At 35.5% G+C, this 9,166-nt stretch overlaps 2 protein-coding genes and 1 long non-coding RNA gene across 5 annotated transcripts; 2 read left to right on the top strand and 1 right to left on the bottom strand.

The window, feature by feature from the left end:
* Positions 1-76: 76 nt before the first annotated feature.
* Positions 77-2,603, top strand: LOC124440069 (endoribonuclease YbeY-like). Of its 3 annotated transcripts, XM_046990398.1 has the most exons (5): positions 77-190; positions 270-484; positions 1,089-1,223; positions 1,384-1,452; positions 2,431-2,603. In XM_046990398.1, exons 2-5 carry the CDS (start codon positions 278-280, stop codon positions 2,515-2,517), a joined length of 498 nt encoding a protein of 165 aa, XP_046846354.1. In that variant the 5' UTR covers positions 77-190; positions 270-277; the 3' UTR covers positions 2,518-2,603. The 3 variants fall into 3 exon arrangements, with proteins under 3 accessions (XP_046846354.1, XP_046846353.1, XP_046846355.1); XM_046990397.1 differs by having other exon boundaries at positions 80-484; XM_046990399.1 differs by lacking the exon at positions 1,089-1,223 and having other exon boundaries at positions 80-484.
* LOC124440067 (bifunctional purine biosynthesis protein ATIC-like) lies at positions 2,406-9,109 on the bottom strand. Its single transcript, XM_046990395.1, has 18 exons — positions 9,024-9,109; positions 8,066-8,192; positions 7,887-7,963; positions 7,719-7,785; positions 7,491-7,579; positions 7,318-7,396; positions 6,973-7,045; positions 6,669-6,890; positions 6,310-6,564; positions 5,745-5,834; positions 4,321-4,449; positions 4,123-4,215; positions 3,856-3,929; positions 3,729-3,774; positions 3,566-3,628; positions 3,295-3,354; positions 3,115-3,210; positions 2,406-2,691 (listed from the first exon to the last, which is right to left on the bottom strand). Exons 1-18 carry the CDS (start codon positions 9,037-9,039, stop codon positions 2,572-2,574), a joined length of 1,776 nt encoding a protein of 591 aa, XP_046846351.1. The 5' UTR covers positions 9,040-9,109; the 3' UTR covers positions 2,406-2,571.
* Positions 6,036-6,938, top strand: LOC124440071. The gene is made up of 2 exons (XR_006946538.1): positions 6,036-6,157; positions 6,318-6,938. It is a non-coding gene; the product is annotated as an uncharacterized LOC124440071 (long non-coding RNA).
* Positions 9,110-9,166: the final 57 nt, after the last annotated feature.

Below are 9,166 nucleotides of genomic sequence, written 5' to 3'. Positions count from 1 at the left end.
CAATTTGTTAGCCGCTGACCAAATTTTTATAAGCTTGAGGACTCAGTTAGACAACTCATTGCCCTAAACTGAAGTGGCAACCAGCAACCAGAGTTGGCAACTGTTGTGCTGTAAGAATTTATCACCAGACTATATAATTATTTACCAAAAGACACTTAGTAAATTTCTTCCAAGCGTCGTCAGTGCAGGGGTAAATGCATGAAAACTGTAAAGATGTTATTCTATAAGGGTTATGTCAGCTACTAGAATTTTGCTAATATCTTCTGCAGCTTATGTTATGACACTTGTTGTGCGGAATCTACAAAGGTCAGTTACGTTTAGTTTGAAGAAATTAAGAAATCACGTGCAACTTCTGATGAATTTGTTGGAGATGGAAAGTTACAGTTTAGGAGTTATCTTTGTTGGTGAATCTTGCATCAAGCAAATGAATAATGAGTATTGCAATATCAACAAACCAACTGACATCTTGTCATTTCCAAATCATGTAAGTCTTACTATGTGACTATTGTCTATTGAATCATGTAACATTGTTAACATTGTATAGATTTACAAGGTGATAATTTACAAAAGTTCATCCTTGTACTTGTTAATTTGTTTCTGCATAAATTCTTTAAGAGGATCAGACAGGAGGCAAAGTCATTAAACAGTACATAGTGTCAAGCTATTTAGTCATTTCATGCACATTTCCTGTCTGCCCAGCAACTTGTTGTGCTTTCTGTGGAAGTTTATTTCATTTTGTTATTTTTACCCTCTCCAATAGGCAATAGTCCACTTCTACATGTAAGATCAGGGTTAGATTTAAGGAAGGCCTGTGAAGGGTGCACTGTTCAAGTGTTGGTTAGAGGGGATGTAGGAGGGGTGAATATTTACCTACAAAGTAGAACACATGAAGAATTAAGCCAAAGCAATTGTAATTCATGTTTAATGGAGCACATTTCCAAAAAAACTCCCATTCATAATATAAAGGTAACAGAATTCAACAAAAAATGTATGGCATGATATGGCATTGAAATCTAATCCACAAGCACCCCTAACAAAACCATTGTGGATCCATTCCTGTGTAAGGTGCTGTTTTCTTAATTATTCAGATAATTATGCCTGGTAAATTACATACAAATGAAGCATTGAAACTGGATGAGAACCTTGGTGATATCTTTCTTTGCCCATCAGTCATCAGGAACCACTGTGTTGATGATGAAACAGATTTTCAAAATTCTCTTCCTGTATGTTTATTTATCTAACAATAAAGAACTATATTAAACCTAACACGGTTTTTATATTCACATGATAAACATGTGACTTGGACGAGATTTGAACTCGCACTGGATACTAGTCCGCTGCTAAATTTATGTATGAATTTAAGCATCTGTATTTTATTGACAGGTTTATGTTACACATGGGATATGTCACTTGATGGGTTACACACATCATACCAGTGAAGATTGGACTCTGGTAATTTATTTGTAAACTTGCTTTTGGACTTTTCTTTTTATTTATCAGTACCACCCAAATGCGTTCGGCTTAAGATGGAACGTGTATCAAAACGCGTTGTTGGCCGCATCTGATCATTGATCAGTAATCATCATTTATACTCGCTTTAGAAATTTTCGATGTTATACCGAGTTTATTTCATTATTTGAACAATCGGCAACGCGTCCAGAACGTGTCCCCTAATTTTTTGGAACGCGTTCGAAACGCAAATGAACGTGAACGCAGTGTTAAGTTACTGCTGAGCGGTACTACCTTGACTCCATTTTATCCTGTCTTGCTCAGTACCTTTGTTTTCTCATTGAAACTTTCCACCTTACAAGGTATCACGTACATTCTTTTTCCTTCTCATTACTTTGAAAGGAAGTTGCAATCATGATCAATTACATCCAAAAGTCCACATTCTTACAATGCATTTGTGTGATTTTGTATGTGCAAGCATTGCTGATTAAAATGCCATTGACTGAAGTTAATCGTGTGTTCTAATTTGCTTCAGGTACTTCGGACTTAGAGGCAGCGAATTCTCCTTTGCTTTCAAGTGCGTAGTCCGCAGTCGGGGGGAGCTAAGAGGCAATTGCCCACCCTTTTTTAATTACAATTTCAAATTGGTAGCACGTTTTTTTCAGCACGACGTAAGTGTCTTGCCCCCCTGATAAATTCCGCATACGTTTATTACCTGTATGCAAAATGAACATTTGAGGACATACCTTGTTAACTTACGTTCTTCCGTCTACCTGTCCACTTAATCCTCTTTATCTGAAGAACCAGTAAACTACATCTACTGGAAGCGTTCTTATGCTTTTTTCTGCCTTTGATAACAACCGCGTACATACAACGGGAGTCATTTCATTTGGTTTAAACAATTATTTTTGGTACACATTATAGGAAGAAAAAAATTAGTTACGTATAACTCACACTCATGTCAGTAACATTTTATTTCAGATGTTTTCGAAGGAAAAAGAAATTTTATCGGCTTTTGCAGAAAGAACTGGAATAATCTGTTCCCCATTGACTGCTCAGTCAAATTAATATAAGTGAAAAATGTGCAAATATCAAGACTGTTGGTTCCATAGAGTTGTACTATCAATGATGAAATAAACGTAGATTTGTGTGAACCATGACCATGTTATGTTCGTTTGCAGCTGTAATCACTACATCATCTGAAACTGATCCAGCAGGACTCGCAATATATTCCACACCACTCTAAAGAAAAAAACAAGTTGCAAACACTATTCAAACTATATTCATTGAAATCAATGCACCTAGAAATTACTGTTGAGGCTGCCGAAAAAACAAACAAAACAAATACCATTAATTTTAGAGCTACATGTGCTTTGCTTGGAAACTGACATGGATGATAAAAGGAAGGCTCGGCGTTGACATTATATGCTTGAATAAGCTGAACTCGATGTTTCAGTAGGCTATGGTGAACAATCATTTCTTGCTATGACTTGCTAATATACCAATTATGTAGTGAAAGGAATTGAATAATTGTAAACACTGTGAATATGCATGTATAACAATAAAGAAACAAAGTGGTTATATGTCCTTTTCATTACACGAAGATCATTTCCGTTTGTTTGGTGAACACATTAACTGTACTTAGAGCAGAAAAATATGAGGTACCTGGGCTGCGCGATCAATGTTGTCGCGAAATGGGAAAAATGCATCAGAACTTAAAGAAACTTCTTTTAGCTCCTTTAACCAAGAACTTCTTTCTTCCTGCAACATGAAACGTTTCAAAAAGTTCTTAAGATAAAACTTACGCGACATTTGCAGCTAAAGACATTAATAAGAAGTAGCTACTTTAGTAAGATCTGAAGGTGGATCTTCAAGCATCGATTCCCAAGTACTTCTACTCATATCCTTAACATAAAGCAAATATTTATCAATGTCAAAACATTGTAGGGGATGTAAGAAAACGCAATCAGTGAATGAATAAATTACAAGCACAGCGATAATTGTTAAAGTGATAAAACTGTGTGTATGGAAACAGTTTAAATTCCCAGGTTTATCACACGTGATATTACACGGCTGGAGTCCCCCGGGAAATGATTAAATAAAATACAAATAGCACCTGTCCCACTGTTCCGTTGACAAACACGTCAATAACGTTAGATTTTTCTGCTCGTTTTACTCCCTAAAGTATGCAAAGCAAAGTATTACTTAATAAACTTGCCCGATGTGATGGCTTAGTGTAGAATATCACGTCTACTACAAGGTCAATTTACTCTACTTACCGTTCTGAATTTCATTCCAAGAACCTTGGGATGTTGTCGAAGCCACCTAAAACATTAAATAAAACGATTCAATCATGTCCGTATCAATTTGACATGGATTAACAGTCGTATTTTACCAAATACCAACCAATTATTACTTTTATCACCAGCCAGACGAGTGCAGTGAATACGTGATTGTTGACCAGCTCCAATTCCGATGACCTGAAGAAATAAATAGAGGTTGGGCTCATCATTGCAACAATATTCGTACGTTTCATTATCGAGCAAAAAAGGCAAAGAGCAGTTGGGCAGTTTAATTTTACGTATGGTTATGGTAAGTTTTATAGGAAAAATCAGTCGTTACACTTAATCTTAAGTTGGTTAAAGAAAAATAGACAAGTACATTATGAAGTACCTGGCCATTCTTAGCATAGCAAACAGAATTAGATTGTGTATACTTGAGCGCTACTGTTGCCACGACCAAGTCACGTAATGCTTCGTCACTAATCTGGGCAAGAACACAAAGCCAAGAACAAATAAATAGGTATTTTACATGATTACACAATATCCCATCTATACAGGCTTAAGCCTGTAACTGACAGAAACTGATTACCTCGCATCTTTTTGTCTTCACATTTTCAAACAATTTCTTGTCAATCTTTCCATTATTCCTGATTTGCTCCATTTTCAAGCCAAATAGCGTTCGAGTTTCTGACAATGGTGGCTCATAGTTTGGGTTCATCTAAAGCACAAAACATGTATAATCATGTCATGTTGGTCATCTCCATTGATTTTTGTGCAAGCGTAATACACAATTAATTCGCCACTACATATGCGTCTGTAGTATTTTTATTAAATGTGCGAATGTAGCAAAGTTTCTTAATTATCAACAAAATTGATCAGAAAAGTCTACAGTATGCTTCTTTTGATCAGCATTACCGTCAATTTGTTGAATGAGTCTCAAATTGATGAAGATGATTTGGTGTTTTATTTTTATCTGTTGGGAACGATATAGAAGCTAAGTTGATGGCCAACACACTCATAAGTTTGATATATTTTATTATTCACGGTTTCACATACAGATACGTATACTCGACTAAAGACTCGAAATTACTGCTCATCCATAGCGAATATAGTCTCTAAATACCCCTTACTCACGTGATTGTACACTACTAATGATTAACTGTATGATTGCGTAATTCAAGTCGTCCAGTTCCTATACATAATCTAAGTTTATGACTCATCACAAACGTCAAACAAAAAGAACTAGGGATCCAAGGATAGTGCAAAGTTTAAAAAAACACACCTTTTGACTTGTACATTGTATCAACCGTAAAATGTTTCATAATAGTTACATATTATTACAGAAATTATCTTCATGAGCATGCGCACTCCACTCGACCAATTGTTCGAGTTCATAATCATAGAAACGACCAACTGGATCTCCTTACACAGCTCTGGGAGTAACTACTTGCGCGCTCAATCACAAACTATTAGAAGTATCAAGGGAATTTGCAGTCAACTGAACCAACTGTCTGTTTAAACCTAAGGCTAAATACATATACATATAGTATATGTCAAATGGCTGCAGAGACTAGGTGTTATAAGGTTGCAATTGAAAGCACTCTCTGCATATCCCCTGGATGGTCTGAAGCTTTCCTATAGAAAGCACAGTCGAACAGCGTACTAGGAGCCAAAATCTCACACCAAACGTTACCATGCGACGCTCTAGTATTCAACTGCATCTGGAGGCATGGACCGAACATAATTTTTTGATTTTCAAAATAAAAATTTTGTCTGCACGAGTTCTTCCCACAAAAATAAACTGCAATATCCAAGGATTGTACTGCGAGCTTCTGTCTTTTTTACTTAAAAGTTAATGCAACCTTAAGCGTAAATACATTTTTGATTGGTTTATATCTTTTACGATTTAACTTTCGCAAAACAATTGACACTCCGCATAAAGTAAATCAATACGAGACCATTAACTACAGGTTTGACAAAAAGTTACGTTTGTAAATTGTTAGATGATCCCACCTCAAGCACGCAGTATTTTCCTCCTTTTTTTCTCTTTAAAATTTCGAGAGCGTCTTCGCTGTATCCCGGAGCAATGATACCATCTGAAACCTTTAAAATATCCGTATAATGATGGAAAAAACATTCACAATACAAAGTTCAGTCATGGATACAGATGGACAGTTAAGGTACATAGATACATATGCAGATATTTCCCATATAAATGAAAGAGATAATGCAATCCACTATGCGTCATATCCAAGTTCAAAAAAAGTTACACTTTGAATTATTAATGAGTTTTCAGGCGTCCAAACCGACGCGGTGAGAGCTGCGATTACTAATTTCAAACACATTTTACTCGTGGCACAATTTATAGCAAATATACGGTGATCTGTCAACCTGTTTTACAGTTGATCAGCACTACGTGTTTACAGGTAATTAGTTTTGTACAAATATATTGTGCGTATGCTGATGGAGAGCAAGCAAAGCGTGCAGTCAGCAATAGATATTTTGAATCATGTTATTTATTGAGCTTGTGAAAGTCACAATAAGAATCTCAAAAAGAACTTTTCTTCACAATACGTACCTCTCTAGAAAGAATTCTTGCTGTAGTTTTATCACACTCGTGCGAGAGTGCAACCCAGTCTCCAAACGATGACATACGATCAGCACCTCGTGCTCTAGCGTAAGCAGTGGATATTGGAGTGAGATCATTGTACAAATCATCTACCATGCAGAGCTTGGCTTGGTTCATGCTTAACGGGACTGCAACTGCTGCACCAGCCGGGCTCACGTGCTTGAAAGATGCTGCGGCAGGAAGATCCAAAGCTTCTTTTAATTCCTGGATTTTTTGAGAGAATTTAAGTGCAATAAAGCAAAATCAACAACAACGTACTTTAATTATTCATTAAGTGTAAAAACAATCAAATAGTTATCATTTCTTACTTTAACAAGTTGCCAGGAATTAAATGCATCACAGAGGTTGATAAAACCAGGTGAACCATTCACAACCTTTACAGGCAACTTGGTATCGGTAGTATAAAGCTGTGCTGGGTTCTGATGAGGATTCATGCCATATCTCAGGGGAATATGAGACACACCAAGACTGTATTCTTTTCTGAAATAATCTGCAATGGCATTGTCGTATTCTGCAGTATGGGTGAACGCCTACATGTCAACAAAAAGTTATAAAAGTAAAAAATATTCAAGAAATGATAAAATGATCACTTCTTCATCTTTACTCTCTTACTTTCAAAGCAAGCATTTTCCTGGTCTCCTCTTTAACTGTATGAGATGTACTTTCAGCCATTTCATCTGCAATTCTATTTACATGAGATTTAGAAAGCTTATTGTATATGGAAAACACAAAATGATTTTAATGCAAATGCTGACACAGGAAAATAAAATGGATTCATCCAAAAGCATTAGTGCTGGTAGATACGCTTAAGCTTGAGTTGCTTTTGCAATTTTGACGACTGTAAACCTTGTTTGAGTTAGGGTTTGTTTACACTGATGATTGTTCAAAAACATTAATCACATCAAACAATGGACAAAGTGCATAGTTTGTTCTAGTATGTACGTATGTATGTCTGACCGATCATAATCACTTGGATCACACACAACCACAACTCTTGAGTGATTCTTTGCAGCTGCTCGTAACAAAGTTACCCCACCTACAACAACAAAAAAAACATGCTTGTACACTAATACATATTTCGCACAGCTTGAAATAAATGTAAGTATTTCATGTTGTAACAGTTTATATACCAATATCAATTTGCTCAACAGCTTCTGGTACAGAAACGTCTTGTTTTGATATGGTATCTTTAAATGGGTATAAGTTGCAGACAACCACGCTGAAATGAAAAAATTAATGGAATGTACAGCAAAATAAAAGACTAATAAACTCACAATGCTACCTGTAAATTGAAAGCTGTGAAAGACTGTTGCAATGATTTAAGACTTTGCTTTAGAGACATTAATAAATATCAATACCTGATTAACTGAAAATTTTGTGCTTTCATGTCAGTTTCATCTGCTTCAGTTAACCTTGCCAAAATTCCTAAGAAAATGTACATGAATGACAAGAGCCACATCAGCAAAAATTTTCAACAATATATATTTGATGTTTCATCGTAAGTAAAATGTTCAAAAAATACATGCCTGCATGGACTGCAGGATGAAGGGTTTTGACCCTTCCGCCCAACATTTCTGGTGCTCCAGTAAGTTCAGATACATCCCTTTAAAGAACAACACAAGTTTCTTGCAAAATTATTATAAGTTTGTCAAAATTCACACGAATTCATTATAACACAATCATCAAAAAGGTTGAAATTACATACTTTACAGGAATATTGGCATTTCTTATGGTCTTTGCAGTTCCACCAGATGCGACCAACTGCAATCCAAAACTGTGAAGCTTTTGGGAAAATTGAACCAACCCACTTTTGTCAGACACACTCAAGATTGCTAAAAAATCCATTACATTACAACACAGATTGTATAAAACAAGTGAAACAGTATGCTGGCCTTATGGGCAAGACCGCAAGTAATATGTACTTTAGATAAGTGGTACAAAAAACTGCTAGGTTCAAAGCACATATTTTTATCAGAATCATAATTTTAAGAATGTTCCAAGTGTTTCTAGTTTGGAAAGTACATTGTTTTCACCAAATATACGTACGTACAATGACATGGGAGTGCCTGTGTGAAAATTAAGTAGTGTACATATTTGATATTGCAGACATTGCAATCAATAAAATCAAATTTTCTGTAAACACAAACAGTAAATACATTTTAATTTTTCAAATCATACAATAAAACAAAAAAACAAAACTTTCCAGAATAATTTAAGGCAACTCATTATCAGGTATACCATGCCTCATTACTCATTGAGTTACCAAGTCACACAATCAAGTGCTGTAGGTGTCAAATGAACGGTATTATGAAAAGAAAATATTTGATATGAAGAAGTCATTCTTTCCAGAAGAGCAAACATTGGTATGTCGCAGCCTGCCAGAGTAACTGTGTTCAGATTTTGCCCATTTAACAATTTGCAGTGTTAAAGATGAGTATGTAAATGTTTTTTATGCTTAAAATGGTACAAAACTTTCGCGCTTTAAAACTTTATGAAAATATTTTAATAATAATACTCATAATGTACACATTTTGTACATGACAAAAATAAATTCGATCTATGTCTGGTTAGGCTTTATTATTTTATATGATGCAGAAATGAAATAGAAGTTAAACAAAAATATTGAATGCGACTATTTTAATCAAAAGAAAACGTAAATTTACCCAAATTTCCCTTCATGGCCTTCTTTTTAGATTCTTTGTTCTTCCCTCGTGTTCAGCTCGATCGGCTTGACAGAATGGTCATTGCCGCTATTATCACTAATCGTCACCAATCAAATGGTCTCCCCGTGTTTCGCGGGCTTATT

This window comes from Xenia sp. Carnegie-2017, unplaced genomic scaffold, assembly GCF_021976095.1.
Source record: "Xenia sp. Carnegie-2017 unplaced genomic scaffold, XeniaSp_v1 HiC_scaffold_2, whole genome shotgun sequence".
In the NCBI taxonomy this organism is placed as follows: Eukaryota; Metazoa; Cnidaria; class Anthozoa; order Malacalcyonacea; family Xeniidae; genus Xenia; species Xenia sp. Carnegie-2017.
Note: the sequence above shows the minus strand (reverse complement) of the source record. Positions and strands in the feature narration are given on the sequence as shown.